The sequence below is a fragment of the Paramacrobiotus metropolitanus genome, unplaced genomic scaffold (assembly GCF_019649055.1).
Source record: "Paramacrobiotus metropolitanus isolate TYO unplaced genomic scaffold, Prichtersi_v1.0 Parri_scaffold0000016, whole genome shotgun sequence".
Taxonomy (NCBI): Eukaryota; Metazoa; Tardigrada; class Eutardigrada; order Parachela; family Macrobiotidae; genus Paramacrobiotus; species Paramacrobiotus metropolitanus.
The window spans coordinates 1,477,512-1,495,505 of record NW_026570236.1 but is presented as its reverse complement, the minus strand read 5'-3'; the positions used below and the strand labels follow the sequence as shown (position 1 = coordinate 1,495,505).

Sequence of the window (17,994 nt, the reverse complement as noted above, 5' to 3'; positions counted from 1 at the left end):
GCATATGCTACGATGATGATCCTTGCGCAGGTAGTGCGTCATATGACGAAGCAAAAACCGCGGAAGTAAACAGCTGAATTTCTACGAAATAATGCGAAAACGATTCTCTGACCATGCTACGAAATCAGATCTGCGTCATTTTCAGTCACTGGCATTTACACTTGATACAAACATATGACAGGAGACGTCATTAACGTAGGTAGTGGAGCAATTGCGCGCGACCGGAAATCAAGAGGTGTGGTCGTCTGGGAGAAAACTAGCCAAGCAGTTTATGAACCGGACATCCACGACCGAGATGGGGGACGTTTGCATCGATGAGGTTGGCGAGCGGTTGCCGGTACTCAATCTAAACCAAGTGGACTGGAATACGTCACGCGTGCGAGTAAGTACCGGCGTTGCCTTTTTCGACAGATGTGGATAGTTAACCTCACACAAAATACAGACGCTGTACATCCTGAAAGTTCCCGAGTTTACGCTGGTGGATACGAGCGAGCAGCCTCAGTGGTTAATTCCGTGGCCGCCGCCGAATGAACCTCGATGTGGATTTCGAGGAGACGCCCCAATATGTCATCCAAAAGGTGCATAAAGCGTTTATAAAAGTCTGTCTAAATTAGTTGCGTTTTAAATGCTGGCGTTTGCGAATGTACGTTTGCCAGGTACTTTGGAAACAATAACTGGCGCCAGCGTTGGAACGATTACCGCCACAGTGTTATTCATTTTTGTTACCGCGCTTTTCATCAGGTCTGTAACTCGTGAATACATAGGATAGATCTCCATGGAATAGCCCAGTAACTGCAGTTTTGTTATAAACAAGGAATAAGTAGTACAACATGGTCCCAAAGTAAATGTCGGTATATGTATTTGTAAGAGGTCATACAAATAATTACAGACGTGCTACGCAAAACACCTTTACTTCCGAAGCCTGGCGAATAAGACCCGAGCAACTGCAACTGGTGCGTCAGGCTACATTTCGGATAGAGCATTTCGTGAAAACGTTTCTGAAGATCGCAGAGGGTTAAAAAATTGTTCAGTTTAGCTGGAGGACAAGAACGATCGCGTGAGGCTATACCTTAAACGCAACCAAATGGTGTGGATAAAGCCGGTGTATGCCGCCACCCCACCCGTCGCCCTAAATACATTCCCGCATCTGAATAATCCTCTGCTACCATTGCTTAAAACGGTACTTGGTGCCAGGCTGCCAGCGACTACTGTATTTACTTTCTTAATTCTTCTAGCGGACAGTTGTGTGCGTAATAGGTAATTGACCTCGACCACGATAACGTCTGCCGCTTTGCTGGATTATGTTTCCTTGAGAAGTCAGTTCTACTGGTTTCGGAATACTGCCCTCGTGGCTCTCTTTGCGAGCTCATGGCCAGGACCATGCTGGAGTTTGATTTGCAGACGTCATTTCTATTTGACTTGCTTAAGGTGAATAATAATACGTATTAGCAGGAGCAGCCAGCCACCACGCGTCGTTTCAGCTGGAGCCGCTTTATTGTTCGAAACGTATTATCACATTTTTGCTCGGTTATATTGCTGTAGTTCTGATATTTTTTAGGGTTTACAAGCAATACATCGGTCTTCGGTAAAGTTTCATGGATTCCTTAACATTCACTGCTGCTTACTCAATCGCCATTTCAGTTTAAAAATTGGCAAAACTGGCCATATGCAGATCGAAACCGTATTAGCAAGAAACAATGCGATTCTTGAGTTGGCTAACCTTCATATCACAAGTAAAAATGCCGCACATGAAGAGGGACAGAAAAACGACATGTTTGCAATCGGGCTGATTATATACTATATCATTATTCAAGAAGAACCCTTAGAATCGCGAGGTCAGTGCAGGTAAAAAAGCTGCAGTTAAGAATATGGAAAAGTGAAAATTCGATTAGTAGAGTAATTTTTAATGCTTTATACAGAGTTTATGTATAAGCGCATCGCGGATCACGCTGACAGCAAATTCAGTAAACTTTTCCCGGCGCTGGTCAAATGTTTATCCTCCAATCCGGATGAGCGACCAAGTATAAGTCATCTGCTAAAGTTCTGCTTTATGGGACTCGCCCTGAAAGACAATGAGAAGCTGGTGGAAAGAATCATTCGACGACTGGAGAATTACACGGACGAGCTGGATCGACTGGTCGTTCTGCGCACAATGGCATTGCTGGATGAGAGGAAGAAATGTGATGTTCTTTTACGGGAGATGCTGCCCAGGTATTTACTTACACATGTGGTTCACGTGTCGTTTTCAAGCAAGATTAGTAATATGCAATCTAACTGTATTTAGCATGGCAATCGAGCAACTGAGGAGAGGCACTGTACCGGAAGCGGAAATGTTTCTATCGTCGACCATTATGTTTACGTAAGCAGCTGCTTTACCAACACAAATTTTGTGTATAAAATGATCTTTTATATTACTTGAATATTGACAGCGAGATCGGAGGCTTTGCAAAGGTTCTACATACGGCCGATCCGAAAACTGTGATGTTATTCCTAAACAATGTAAGCACGAAATTACGTATTTTTGCGCAGCACAGTTTCATAAACATACCATGTTTCGACTGAACTAATTTTAAGGGATGATATAGGTGTACACTTCGTTTGATCGCATTCTGGCATCCTTTGACGTCTACAAAGTGGAAACAATCAAGGATTCTTATATGGTAAGCAATGTCAGTGACCCTGGCAACGTTATAAATAAGAGGCCAGACTGCTGACAAATCAGATATGTACCGTATATTTAGGTGGTCAGTGGAATACCCATACGCAATGGAGACCTCCACGCGCAAGAAATATGTGCACTGGCAATCGCGTTATTGAAAGCGTACGAGGGTCTAGAAACGGTCTTCGAAGATACATCACTGCGTGCCGGTGTTCATAGTGGCATGTGTGCCGCCGGTGTGGTTGGACAGAAAGTGCCTCGCTATTGCCTGTACGCTACACACTGAATATGAGCCATCACTTGCCGGTTTTTGTAGCGTGTGTTTGTTTCGTTCGCAAGAATCTTTGTATTACAGATTCGGAGACACCGTGAACACGGCATCGAGAATTTTGACCAATGGCGCAGATGGCAAGATCCATCTCAGCCAGAACGCGGCTCGGCTTCTGTCTGGCAGTTCGCGATATAAAGTCCAAGAACGTGGATTAATCGAAGTTAAAGGAAAAGGTCAACTACAAACGTTCTGGCTTGTCGTTTCGCCGGCATAGTAAACAAATGCACTTGATCCGATAGTGTTTATTTTATTGCTGGCCAGTAGAATATACGTGTATTTGCTTTTATTCGTGCGTAACGGCACCCACTTTCCCACAATAATTCCCGTACTGGTCATACTCGTACTTGGTTGATCATTGTCATAGAAATTTTACGCATGCGTAAATAATAAGCTGCCACACCTCGGGTTTCTCACCGGCGCTTACAGACGTTGTTGCGGATGCTTTGTTTTTGGCAGTGAAATCTTCAGATAAAGGGGATATCGTGAGTTGGGGATAGAATTTTAGAAATTCGGATTGTTGTTCACACAATGCTGGAACACTGATATTTAACCCTGTGATATACAGAGCATTAAGTTACGGAGATTGATTACATGTCATCCGTACCGTTTCATATATCCGCCATGAGGACAACGTGTCAATATTGCTTATCAGATCGAAATAAACGAAGTACCAGTATTCAATTTGAACAGATCTCACAAAGTGCTACACGTGCCACTAAATATCACACGGACAAATACATTTCCACATTGCTCATAACTTCATGATGTTACAGCATAATCCAGTCAGTAAAACCACGACTAGATTTTACTGAGTTGTTCTGCTTTATGAGTTATGACTGTTCATTTAATTTGCGACAAAGCATTATGTCTTATTTTGAAGCTTCCATCCCGTCTACATCCTGTAACTGAATCTCACTGAAACCGGAACAAACAAGTTCGGTGTTTATATGACCTTTTGCATAATCTTTTGGATAAAGAAATAAAGACAAGATTTTGCCCGTAGAAATTGTTTGACGACGTAATGGATGCGGATGATTACGTTGCTTATTTGACTACTACAGAGGGTAATTTCAGTGCAGCATTAGGCAACGGCACTATCTCGACTCCTCAAGAAAACCACGTATTTTTATCAATTTTTAGTGGCGCATCGTTTGCACTTGCGTTTCTGCTTAACAGTGCTTTATTTGCCGTATTCTGCATTAATCACAGCCTGTGGACACCGTTCGATGTGTATTTCGTAAGTCTTTTGCTAAACAACATCTGCAAAATTAGCATCAAGGGGCCTTTCGGGATACTTTTGGAAGTGCAGCCGACGCGGTGGATAGGGGTACCCGGCTGCATCATCATCGCCTGTGCTGTGTTCGTGCTAAACCCACTGCAAATGATCACCCACGCTTTTATCGCACTGACCCGGTCCTGGGCACTTACCGCACCCATTTCTTTTCGCAACTTTCACAACTTCAAGTCGGCATACGCGATCATGGGATCACTGTGGTTTCTGACGCATGCGATATTCGTTCCCTGCGCCGTCATTTACGTTTTTGTCCGGCAGCCGCAACAAGTCGCGCACTGCTTCGTGCAGATGCCGGCGACCTTTTTACTGCTAACGTTCTGGAGAATATAAATAAAGCGCTTGTCGGCATCTGTTTTCTGATTTCGGTTCTGTCATTGCCTGTCATATTTTGGAAACGTGGGGTTTTATCATTACGAAAGAAACTATTGGCAATCGGCTCTGCGGCTAAGGCACAATCTGGCAGCCAACCATCGGCTTCGGAACGACAGACATCTGTATTGCTTTTGTTATTTGCCATCAGTGCTCTGCTGTGTTGGGGGCCTTTGGTCACATTTTTTGGAATTTTAAGACCAATGAACTATTTCAATTCATTTGTGCAAAAACTGGTTGCCGCGATCTTTGACTATCATGCGGTGCTCGATCCCTTGTTACTGCTGGTAGCACTGCCGGTTTGGAGGAAAGAGACACGAAAGTTATATTGTCAATGGTCACCAGCATACTGATTGCCAGCCGCTACCTGCGAAGCGAAAGCTCCACCACCAGACCTGCTTACCCATAACTCATGGTTCATTTTTTACAGTTTTTCTAAGTATAATTGTATTCCACGAAACCCTGTTTTATTAGTATAACGTCGAGCCGTAAAGTAACGGTTCCAGCATGAACCGAGGATTATCTCCCCTGTTCAACATTTTCACTATCGTGCATATCGAACCCAGCACTACTACTAAGTACCTGACTGCCATCCTATGTGCGAAAATCGCAGTTTGGTTATCTGCGATTTCTCGACAGTATTACAAGGTCCGTTTCTTAAAAGTATTCCGTCAGGCTTTTAAGTTTTCGCGTACGTTTTCACTTTCTACGTTGCACTCCTTGCTGTTGCTCATAATACTTTATTGTTAGTAAAGATTTTTAGCGTGACGGTGCGTTCCGCAACGTGATAATCCGAGATCCGAGGTATGTGCACTGCATGAAATGGATGCATGAAGAGTTTTTATGGCAAGTTGCTGTGGTAAGGACAATCTAACAGACCACAATCTAATGCGCGGTAAAAACAAGGTTACTAGAGTACGAGTAGTACATATAGATATTTGTACCGCTATTATTGTGTGCACAAGCTGGCCACAAAACGAACCACCTGTCAGCCGATTCGCTGCCTGTTCACCCGTTTATTTGCAAAAATGGAAACAATAAGAAGGAGACATGTGCCGCCTTTCAATTTTGGGAACGCTTTTAGAATGACGTTCTATAAACTGGAGCAAGAGCATGATGTTTAAAAATCGAAAAGATGCGTGGCTGCTCAGCAGCAAACACCTGCCATCTAAGATTTGGTGTGTGGCGAACCACTTTTTTTTAAAACGAATAAGCACATAATTAAATGTCTGTAGATTTGAAACTCAGTTTTTCAAACGCGATAAATTAAAATGGACGAGTACAGAGACTGAGCGCGACAGAAAATCATCATGAAACTGTTGGATGGAAAATAGTTAAATAGTTATTACAGTACAAACTCATCCTTACCGAAACACTGCAAACACTTGCTTAATACGTACATGAAATTTAGGAGTTGTAAATTAAACCGACAATGAGAGTGAGGCATTTCCTCGTAAGTTCTATTAAAGCACGACGAAAACCGTCTCCGACAAGAAAACACAGCATTGGATTGACCCACAGGCTGGCATAAATAACAAAATCTTGCATCATATAGTAAAGGTCATTCCAGTACCCAGTATGGTCTGATATAATGAAATAGATAACACTGATGCTCCAGCAGACAAGCAGATTTACAGTTAAATAAATAAAGATGCTTGTGCTTCTGCTAGTCTGCTTCAGGGGTGAGGATTTCTGCATTGACGGGAACGCTTTGGCGGCATCAGCATGGTCAGCAGTTGTGGGACAGTGACCTGCAACAGCAAGACATCAGCAAGGCTATCTCTTATCCTGGTATTGCTCCTTTTTATGCGGTGGTGTAACCCTCAATTTGTTTTGAATTAGTGATTAAATAGGTCCCACTTGCCGTGTATTACGGACAGATGCGCGTTCAACCGTTGTCGTGACTTGCGACTTTGTCTTAAACACAGCCATACTGCGAGCGGTGGAAACGCAATAAGGTGTGCCACCCACGGGAGGTCATAGCACAGCATTCTAGCGGCGATAGCCATTCCCAGCTGAATACGAATATTCAGACCACACTTTCCAGTGAGAGCAGGGTTGGGAAACATTCTTCCAGGGATAATAATCGCTAAACGAATTATCGACACCGCCAACCAAGATGATCCGATCAACACCAAGGCCAGTCGCGTGTTGTGCCGCTGTCTGTACGATACCGGCAGGATGATCGCCCATAATCGGTTAATCAACATTAGCAGATTGGCATACCGGATTCCTGGCCCAATGATATTGTAGAAGACCAAAAAGACAGTACACAAGGAATAACTGTAAGGCCAGCTGAGGTAGTAGGCCTTAGTGAACGTCAAGGGAAGGGCAGTGATTCCGTACAGTGTTTCGGCTGCGGCTAGGTTGACTATGTAGGTGTTGAAGGCGGTACGCAGGGAGGAGGTACGGAAGTAGCACAGTAACACCAGGCCGTTGGCAATTACGCTCAAGCAGCAAGAAAGAACCGTGAACCATGGAATTATTTGACTTAAGCCAAATTGTTCAGATATCAAGGTTGTATTTGGTGCATTCCGAGCACGAATAGTAAAGTTGTCAACCATTCCCGAGAGTTGTTTGGGGGGAATAGGGACCGACTGAATAGCTCAACATTGGATCGAGAACTGCTATATGAGTATCGCAAATCCCTTAAGTTGTTTCCGTTGGCTCATGCTGTGTTCAGTGTGTTGCAGGATATCAGCAAGGGGGTTCACTTGCGGCATTTTAAGCCAACTTTTACCGTCTGTCAGATATCTAATACTGCGGCATGGGATTAAGTACTAAGCTTCGGCATCAAGCACGCTTAATGCTTCGCTTTCAAACAAACCTGGATACCATCTGCATCCAAACATGACGTTCGCAATTTTGTTGACAACCTTGAGGTTTATTCGACCGTGTAGCTTTGTTGGAAGTCGCGCAAAGTGTGTACAACTGTCATGCATGTTCATTCTAAAACCGATGCTGCTACAAAATTCTCGTACATATAGGATAGTTTATTGCGCTATGAAGTGTTCATAATTAATTTTTATTGTAGTCTTATGGTGCGTTTAGATGTGTAAAATTAACAACATATTTCTAATAATTTTAAATTAAACCTTCACATATACGCACCTTTTGGCAACTTATTTGGCAACCGGGACAAGGTTTATGAGAATTTTCATGGACTGACAATTCAGATAATTGTACAAGTGGTGTTTGTGGCCACACTATTTCCTTTGTCATACGGCGATGCGATACGGCATGCATATCTGTTGTTTGCTGGCAGTGGCAGATAGGATCGTCAATTTGACAAGAAGCAGTGACAGACTGCGTTTGAGTTTGACACAATTAACTGAACAGGAAGCGTTGACCGTTGACACAACCAAAATGCAAATATAACCGATATAGCTTACTGTCTTTACTACGGGCCTATCACAGCATTAGGTTACGTGCTACGCGTATCATAACGTAACCTTTAGGTGAAACCAGGTGAAATTTCCAATAATTAGTGGCAATGCAGTAATTATGCTGTACCTGCACTTTCAGTTACTTCCACCTCAGTAATTGTCATTCGCACTTTCAACGTACACTGCGACTTCATAGTACACACATTTCAACTTTAAGAGAAACAAGCTGTGAGGTTTGGCCAATCTAAACTTTAGCGTTCTAATAAGAATAACAATGATTAACATCAGTTTGATTGTACTTTACACCACCAGTTCATCCTTAAGCAATGTGACTTATCCCGCCTTTCCCGATTTTCTTGAAACGAAGTTGCGCTTGACACTTGTAACGGGGGCGATATGCATCACCGCGTGTGTTGGTAACAGCGCGTTGCTGGTTGTTTTTCTCCTTCGCCAAAGGTTGTGGACATCCTTCGACGTCTACTTTGTCGGTCTTCTGGTATCCAACATCATGGCACAAAGCGCAAAGGGCCCATTAATGACCCTCTTCCAAGTACAGCCGACATGGTGGTTAGGTTTGTCCGGTTGCACATTCCTGGTCTATGGAGTGTTTGACTTCTCCATGATTCAACTGACCACACATGCTTATATCGCAGTCAACCGAATGTTTGCCTTAATTGCGCCAGTTTCCTTCCGGAACTTTCATACATTTAATGCTGCCTATTTGGCAACAGGAGCAATATGGCTGTCGACCCACTTAATCGCCATTCCCAGTGCCATCGTATACACTAATGTACGCCATCCACAACAACTTTGGCAGTGTTTTATGCAAGGACATAGTGATTCAGTAAGCGGCGTTGTTTTGGAAACCATTAACGAGGCTGTCCTTTTAATATCTTTCATCACGGTAGTTCTGTCGCTTCCGGTTATTATTTGGAAGCGGAAAGCTAACACCTCCTGGAGAGCTGAGTTCATTAGTCAAAAAAAATTCGGTAAAGTCAACTTTGTATCATCCAGTAGGCGCTTTACAGCAGCCGACCGTCAGACATCCGTCTTATTGCTAATTTTTGCCTTGAGTGCACTGCTGTGTTGGGGACCATATGTAGCGTTTTTCGCCATAATGAGACCGCTGGGTCATTATGATCGGGACGTTCAGGATATTATCGTCGTCGCGCTCTATGACTGCCAATCGATTATCGATCCTGTGCTTCTGTTGCTGGCGTTGCCGGCATGGAGACATGAGGCTCAAAAGATATTCTGCAAATGCTCACCGTTGCACCGCTTACGTAAGCGTTTATACAGGTTCTAAGCGGTAAACTCGACCTTGCTGTTTGCATATGTTTAAATGGCTAAATGATTACATTTCAGTGTTTATCTCGTAGCTGGTGAAAAACTCGCGTGCATATGCCTAATTAAATAAGCCGGTATTGGTCAATTAGCAATCAGTCAGTTGGAATATTATGCTGAATAAAGGAATCTTAAGCAAACACCACAAAATCTTGTTACCGTTCATGTTGCATCACTTTCCCGACTCAGTATTTCAAATTTTTAGATAATGTACACACAGGGGTATCGTATAACGGTGTCAAGAAAATATGTTGCACGCTCTAAGCACAACATCTTCTCGTGTTGTCACCTCAGGAATCGCGTACCAGTACCGCTATTTAAACAAATGCACACCTTTTCTCAGTGCTCTTTAGTTTCGCATTTATTCATCGAGGTGTTGCACCGGGCCGAAAAAACTACTAAAAACCAGGGAGATGTTGTAACGTTTGTAAAGCCTATGTAATTACTGGATGTCAATTTACTAACAGGATCTTGTGACTTTTTAATGTCATCAGCATGACGCCCGGAAATGTACGAAAATTAACGAGCTATTTTGATAAACTTACTGGAATGTCATTATTTACTTATTATGCGACCAACTTTACTCCCCCATCCTAGGGAGTTTTAGTGCAAGTCAGTTTTGCACAGCGGTAAATATTCGTATGAGATGGCATGCGCATACACTCCGCCACACCCATCCGCCTTGCTGGTCCTTTGAGTGTAGATATTCCAGCTGGCATTCTAGGCCTTTTGTGGCGAACATGAGCAGTTCCGAGATTGTGGAATCTGGAAATTTTTCTCTTCCGTGCCCTGATGTCTACATTAAGGTCTTCACTTTAACGATACTGTACCCGACAATGCTGGGATCACTGCCTTATTTGGGACCGGCATTTGATCTGTCATTCGAGCGAATCAAGACAGTGTATCCCAATCTACACTTCCAGCAGACCATGATTGCTGATTCTACATATCGTGATTGCACTGACTGGGGTGCAGACAGCGTAAATCATACTGCTCCACATCTGTTTCGAGAAATCTATGACGTGCATCGAAATGCTTGCATGGCTACGATGCTAATCTTTCCCGGTAAGTATATGCGCTTTGATCCAGATAACCAGCGTCCCCTTCTTGAGCATTTATTTTTCTTAAATAAATAAATGGATAAGTTAAAAAAGCTGCTACAGTTAAAAAAATTGCTATCGTCTCAAATGCCAGTTTACACATATATCTATAGTTCTTTTGCAGTCGAAACATATCATTGCGATGACTCCAACGCTGCACTTGTACATTCAGTTTGTTATTAACATGGCTAATTTAAGCAAGATTCGTCATTGGTATGGTGTTGATAGTGTCATTCAACGTGCCCAAATATAGCAACCATCTTTTTGCAGGTTGCGATGACATGGTTCAAATACTACCGGTTCTTACGGAGCTTAACCTTTTGATGATCACTAGGTACGGATATTTGTCTTTATAGTGACTGGACATGACTCTGAATTGTGCGGATCGATACAGTAATGCAATGACGTTAAAGCGCTCTGGCAGTCCAGATCTTTGGATAAAGATTCTAAATAGTAGAAAACTTCAAAACACTTTCTTCGCTTTTTTATGTATGGCTTACGCTACCATTTCTATCCCAGAGTTGACTTTTCTATGTAGTGCGTTTGCTGGATTTTCTATTGCTTTAAGGAGCGTCGCACGACGACACGAAACTCTTTATTATAACAATCAAGCGAAGCACACAGAAGCACAATAGTTGATATAAGATTGCAACTGTTTCAGCGTAGCCACATTGCCAATCCTCCGCAACAAAATCCTTACACCAACATGGATCGGGATGACGGCAAACTCTTTTTACATCTACATCCGGCTCTTTGATAACTTATGCGCTCTGTTCAACTGGCACACACTGGGTTTCCTGGTTGACAAGAGCTTCGACACGGGCATGGCTATATTTGGTGTACAGCTTTCCAAGATTTTTTCACGTGTCGGATTTCAGCCGTACCTGGAATTGTACAACTCAAAGGAAGGTGTCGACCGTGTTGCAATTCTCAACCGTCTCAATGCTAAAGCCCGAAGTAAATAATAATACAACTGCATGTAGAACAGTAGAAGTAATCTTAGCGTATGGTTGCGCTGGTAAAATCATATTACCATAGAGGCACAGACTATCGATGAAAATTGTATTTGTTTTCAGTATACTTCTTTTTTGGTGAATCCGGCGAATTTCGACAAATTCTGGTAAGGCTGACGAAAAACGATTTATTTCCCGCAACTAATTTGCAAAGTAAACGCATCGCGCTTTGTAGAAAACAGCAGCCGGGCTGAACATGACGATGGGGGAGCATGTAAGAAAATCTAACACGAAGAGGATTAAGCGTAACATGGAATACTCTGTTGCGTGCACCAGAATTTGCCGTGACATAAGCAAGACGCAGTGATCATTGTGATACTGTAGCCGCCCGCACAAGTTGCCCCACAGAGTGAGGTATACGGATATTTGGCCTCACATTGCTCGCTGTTCAGCGCAGTGTGTGCAGGGAGAAGGCAGCGGCCGGATCTGCCAATGGAGCAACTTGTGCGGGCGGCTACAGTACTATATTTGCAAGCGGAACATCAAATCGTTGCCACAATAAAGATTGTGGCGAAGTGCTTACACCAACCAGTATTTTGATTCTAGGTTTACGTAATCGGAACACCATTTAGGCTAAGTACCGCACCCGGCTATTTGTCGTGGAATAAAGGTGACGCTGACGACGCGGTGAGCAAAACATTCGAACTGAGTGGGGCAGAAACATATTAGGCAGATCAGAAAGGATTACTTTATAAATTGATTTTGCTAAAGATAGTGCGACAAGCGTATCGATCTGTGTTGATTGTGGAGGCAGACGAATCGGTATACGGGAAAACCAAATCATCCGGCACATTTTCACAAGAAATTATCAACCGTTCTCGCCTGGATTACAACTATACCTACCGGCCCTTCCAGCCCGTAAGAACAGTAAACACTTGTACGGTTTGTACCACGGTTTAGCACTGAAAATTCGATCCATCAATCGCTTGGCAAGTACACTTCTGTGGTGCGATTTTTCAGATCAGTCCACACCCTGCAGCGACGTACGCTTCCATGATGATCATTGCTCAGGTGAGTCAATCACCGACATACGATGGTACTCGTAAATCGTAATAAGCACAAGTTTTGATTTGGTGCGCTGATTTCTACAAAATATTAGATAACCTAGTAATACCTTCGTTTGCGCATTAGTAGAGCATACAGTTTGACACGTTATTGTACGACTAAGTAGTATAAGTTATAATAAATAATAGGGTGAGACTATAGGCACCCCTTTCACCTCCGTTTGCTATAGGCACCCCTTTTTGCACCCTGTTTTACTATAGGCACCCCTTTTCTGTTAGAGAATTCCCGCACCCTGTTTTTTTTCGCGGACTATAGGAACCCATTTTCAGTATTTTATTTCCAGAGCACACCAACTAGGATTTTTTGAAAGTTGTTTTGGTTGACAAAGATTTGTTGACGATCTGACAAGACTTCGTCAGGCATCACATAAAAAAGTGTACTAGGCAGTAGACACTCCATCCAGACAATGGGCCTCTTTCAGATCGTCTGACTACGAATTTTTGGAGTCTATCTCTTTGACAGTACTAGTTTGACACTGCTTTACAGACTAGTTTATACGTATTACAAGAGAAAAAATTCTGGAGCCGGTAGTGCAACGACTTTCTACATTCTAAGGTCAAGAAATTCGACCTTAAAACATAGCATCAACGGACAATATATCTGTAGGGGTGCCTATAGCTTTCGCACGCAACGGGGTGCAGAGATTGATTAATCGAAAAGGGGTGCCTGTAGTCTGCGGGGGTGCGAAAAGGGGTGCCTATAGGTTACGGGGGTGAAAGGGGGTGCCTATAGCCATTTCCTAAATAATAAACTTGATACTAAGGCAAGTGAATGTGTTATAATGGCTACGTTTAACGTAACGTAATTTGTACCGTTCTATTTACTAACTCTTTGGCAAATATTTTTAAAGGTCATGGAAGAACTCAGAATATCTGGAAACGTAGAAATATGGTCTTCCGGGAGAAAGCTTGCCAAGCGATTGATGAATCGAACTTTCAGCACGGATGTGGGCGACATTTACATTGACCCAGTTGGGGAAAGGAATCCACAAGCCTGTGTCAACCAGCTAACATGGAATACATCGGAAATACGGGTACTTAGGAATGATAGAATGCAAAGAAATTTACGCTTACCTTGATCTCTAAAAAGATGTGTTGTTTGTCTTGGAATTACAGACTTTGCTCGTGCAAACCGTCCCGGATTTTGTATTGCGATGGAGCAACCAGACTGCAGTGGAATGGCCTGGTCCATGGCCACCACCAAACGAGCCACGTTGTGGTTTTCGTGGCGACAACCCTAAGTGCAGTACAGGCATGGAACGTGTGATCCGCATTTATTAGCCCTTATCATTTATGCCGTCGAAAATAGGCGCTACTTGTTTGATTTAACAGCGCTCGATTGCTGATCGATGTAACCTCTTGCAGGTATCTTTTCCCTAACCCTGGAAATTGTTCTTGGAGCAGCAGCTTCTGCTGTTGTTTTGCTCTGCATTGTGTCTGTCATTGTGATAAGGTACGCAAAGAGGCGTTCGTGCAGTCTCCAAAACATTAGCAGGATACGGAAGTTGTTGCACCAGTATGCATCAATGCCAGCTGGTGTAATATTATTTCGTCGCTTTATACAGGCGCACGGTACGGATGAAGGCATTAAACGAGATACGCTGGAGAGTGCCACCAGACCAACTTATACCGGTATTTAATTTTTCTGCCAGTGCTAATAAATGTTCTCAGGCGCAAACGTATTAACGATCTCTACAGATTGTTGGCAAAGAACTCCGCGTTATGATTTATGTGACCTACTCGCAAATGGTATGGGTGACGCGACTGCGAACAACCTACATATCGGTCTCCTCAGCTGCACCTCTGCCACTTACGAAATCGATGCTACGGGCAATAAAAAATGTAAGTTGTTACGGTAATATCTTTTGACAGCGAATTACTCAGTCCAGAAATTAAGTTACTCCTGTTTTCCGATGAGTCAGATGCATGAACTGGAGAATCTCAACTTATGCCGTTTCATTGGATTCACTATCATCGAGAAATCAATTAACCTGATTTCGGAGCACTGCTTGCGAGGTTCTATCGCAGATCTCATGTCCAAACTGACCGTGGATGTCGACCTTCAAACTGCGTTCATGCTAGATATTTTACGGGTACGGAATCCACAATTATCTGAGTTCGAACCTGCGGTTGAAAAATAATTTAAGACATCCTGCTGGTTGTGTTTATAACACTAAGCTTCCACCATGCTGTGCGTTTCCCTTTCTTACGTGGTTGTTTATGGGTAAGCTGTGTTTATTGTGCAGGGACTGCGAGCAATACATCGTTCTCCCCTCAAATACCATGGGCATTTAACTATACACTGCTGTTTAATTGACAAACATTTTACGGCAAAAATTGGTCGTACCGGATACCAGCACATGGAGCGACTGCTAACGGCGAGTGGTCCCAGGGATAATGAAAGCAGACAGGACGAATATTGTATCGTCCATGGTAATGATCCTAAGAACGATATCTATGCCATGGCACGTGTATTACTTTACATCACTACGCGGGAAGATTCCTTGAAAACACCCGGTACCGGTACTTGCGCAGTATGACCCTCAAACTGTATAACTATCGGGTCTTGCAGCCGAATTACGTAAATGGAGGGCCGAACAATGGAACGTGGTGCCGAAGAAGTTCGGCTCGTTGTTTGCGGCCATGGAATCCTGTCTGCACCACTCGGCCAATGAGCGTCCGTCCGTTAATCGCCTAATTGCTAGCCTTAACGAAGCTATCGATCGGGTGGATGGAGGGAATTTGATGGAGAGGCTGATCCATCGTCTGGGCAATTATACCGATGAGTTGGATCGCCAGGTGGCAACCCGCACGCTGCAACTGTTGGATGAGCGTAGACGATGCGATGTTGTGCTGCGCGAAATGCTGCCAAGGTAAGTAATTTAACTGGACTATCTCAATTTATTTGCTAAGTTATAATATTTCAGTACTGTGATCGAAGAGCTACGTGGAGGCACAACACCGAAAGCTGAAATGTTCGATTCAGCAACTTTAATGTTCACGTAAGATTCCTAAATACGGTATGTGTGCGGGTTTATGAAGTTTATTTAAAACTGTAGAGAAATCGGGGGTTTCCTAAACGTTTTGGCTGTGTCCGATCCGAAAGACGTCTTATTATTTCTAAATGATGTAAGTCCGAATATAGAAATACTGAAAACTGAAAATGACACGAATATAAAGTAATTTTAAACAGAGAATGTTTTTGCGGTAGGTGTATATAGCGTTCGATAGGGTGGTTGACCTTTTCGATGTATACAAAGTGGAAACTATAAAAGACTCCTATTTGGTAAATTATTCGCATACTCACTCGGTGGTCGTTATTCTGTACTTCTATTTGGTTTATCGGAAATTAATGAAGTATGTAACGTAGGTAGTAAGTGGCATACCAATCCGTAATGGAACCCATCACGCTCAAGAAATCTGTGATCTTGCCACCTCACTGCTACGAGCATTCTCTGCCTTCCAAACGCTTTTCATCTATACTGCGTTTCGTGCGGGAGTGCACTCTGGTCGATGTGCAGCCGGTGTGGTTGGGCATAAAGTGCCGCGATACTGTTTGTGAGTTGTGTGTATTGTTGCTATTCAAGTGTCAGAAGAATGTACGTAAATAGTACTAAATACCAACAATCACTGATCGTTGAATTCCAGATTTGGCGACACGATAAATACCGCATCCAGAATTTTGATGTATGGCGAAGACTCCCGAGTACACTTGAGCTCGACAGCAGCTGAGCTGATCGTCAGCGCTTCCGCGTATCAAGTGGAGGATCGTGGAATGATCGAGGTTAAAGGAAAAGGATTAATGCGGACGTTCTGGCTAATTGTTACACCTTGACCTATTTGGTTTATACGAGTAGCTGACGTTTGGACATTATAATTTGACTATGCTTGTACGTTAATTCACTGTAATGCCGGTACAAAATTCCGATTGTGAGAACACTGAGAAGATAATTGCGGTACATTGGTATTTACTGAGGACATTGTTCAATGACCCTCACTTCATACGAAATAACAAAATTAATACTTCTGAATCAATAACTAATAATATACTTCTGAACTGATCCTGTATATGAATTGTTCTAAATCGAAAGGTCAGACCAAGTGCAAGTGTCCAACACATTCAACGATTAAACGCAGAGACTTTCAAAACGGTTTATACTTTCCCTATCAACAGATGCGGATGCTAATCTACATGCATGCATGCATTTCCACTCAGACAAAGCTACCCGAGTACGTATACAGACACACTACTAAATTCACGTTTTATTTTCAAAGATAAATTTAGGGTGAACAACCAGATGTTGTTATTCTAGTGGTTGCTGAAAAGGACGAAGGGGAAGCAAGAGTTTAAGAGCAAGACTTTCCTGGGAATAAACAGGTAGGGAGTGCCGGGACGGCAACGCGGAATCCAAGATGGTTATTACACGGTGCCTGACAACCTTGTTACCTTTTCCTGACAACCTTGTAAACGTATCCTCTGACGCGGGCGTTTTCATATTCGCGGAACTGTTTTATTATAAAGAGCGCTCTGAGGTGGAGAGCTCTTCATATGATTCAGAATTTTTAAACTGTGGTAAGTAAAAACAGTTGTTTAGCATAGCGACGCCATGGCTTTGAGTGTTGTTTTTTTAAACGGTCAGGCACATTTGGCACAGATCCCATGAACATGAACATGTCGTTCCTGCTTATAAACTCCAAAGATGTTCACACTTAAGCAAAGCAGGGGCTCACAAAAATAATTGATTCTGCGATGAAAATTTTTAATCGACCGGAGCGCAGCGAAGGTCCTCTAAATTCAACAAAACTAGAAAACTGTCTGTCTGTCATTCTGTCTGTCTGCCACGGAAGTGTAAGGTCACTTCCTTATTGTGTCGTCACACGGTGACCTACATCTATGTCACACGGTGGCCAATATTAAAACGATGCTCTTAAAGCATCTCAACTGGAACTGCTTATACAGCGCTTCCAGGGAGCAATCGACTGTTCAGGTTGGAAAAGGATGCGAGGTCACGAAGCAGCTATGCTTACGATTACCAGAATCGAGAAACACCAGTTCACTGTGCGGCCAGATCGCAGCCCTAACTTTATTGGTACGTTCCGTACGAACGGAAGAAGAAACAAAACTAAAATCAGGTTAGAAACAGAATGGGCATCTTCCGATAAATGTGTCTAGTCATGCTACGCTCATGGTGAGCTGGTCAGAACAGGTAGTCACACATGGTGAACCGCTTAGACGACATTCATACGCTTTAATATAAAAACACGGTGGCCTACATCTTTGGCCACATTTGCCATCATTCCGCAATCCTGTTTTCGGGAAGATTCTGTTATTTTTTCTTCCCGACATAAAGACTAATTAAACGCGCACTTTGGTGCGCTGGTAAAAACACAACGACTACTCAAATACTCTGTGTGCGCTAAAAACTACCTCCAA

The 17,994-nt window shown here is 43.1% G+C and overlaps 3 protein-coding genes across 3 annotated transcripts; all 3 read left to right on the top strand.

Moving 5' to 3' along the window:
• Nucleotides 1-2,152: 2,152 nt before the first annotated feature.
• LOC129585436 (guanylate cyclase 32E-like) lies at nt 2,153-3,353 on the top strand. Its single transcript, XM_055478102.1, has 5 exons — nt 2,153-2,211; nt 2,430-2,499; nt 2,586-2,660; nt 2,742-2,929; nt 3,015-3,353. The coding sequence occupies exons 1-5, from the start codon at nt 2,153-2,155 to the stop codon at nt 3,202-3,204; spliced, it is 582 nt and encodes a 193-aa protein (XP_055334077.1). The 3' UTR covers nt 3,205-3,353.
• A 6,770-nt stretch (nt 3,354-10,123) lies between these two features.
• Nucleotides 10,124-13,841, top strand: LOC129585435 (atrial natriuretic peptide receptor 2-like). Its single transcript, XM_055478101.1, has 10 exons — nt 10,124-10,448; nt 10,754-10,817; nt 11,145-11,440; nt 11,560-11,603; nt 11,672-11,710; nt 12,043-12,123; nt 12,208-12,354; nt 12,457-12,507; nt 13,412-13,594; nt 13,677-13,841. Exons 1-10 carry the CDS (start codon nt 10,124-10,126, stop codon nt 13,839-13,841), a joined length of 1,395 nt encoding a protein of 464 aa, XP_055334076.1.
• An 83-nt stretch (nt 13,842-13,924) lies between these two features.
• On the top strand, nt 13,925-16,500 carry LOC129585434 (atrial natriuretic peptide receptor 2-like). The gene is made up of 11 exons (XM_055478100.1): nt 13,925-14,013; nt 14,126-14,192; nt 14,259-14,402; nt 14,483-14,653; nt 14,807-15,077; nt 15,133-15,433; nt 15,488-15,562; nt 15,620-15,689; nt 15,772-15,846; nt 15,931-16,118; nt 16,209-16,500. The coding sequence occupies exons 2-11, from the start codon at nt 14,139-14,141 to the stop codon at nt 16,393-16,395; spliced, it is 1,536 nt and encodes a 511-aa protein (XP_055334075.1). The 5' UTR covers nt 13,925-14,013; nt 14,126-14,138; the 3' UTR covers nt 16,396-16,500.
• The last annotated feature ends 1,494 nt before the right edge of the window (nt 16,501-17,994 follow it).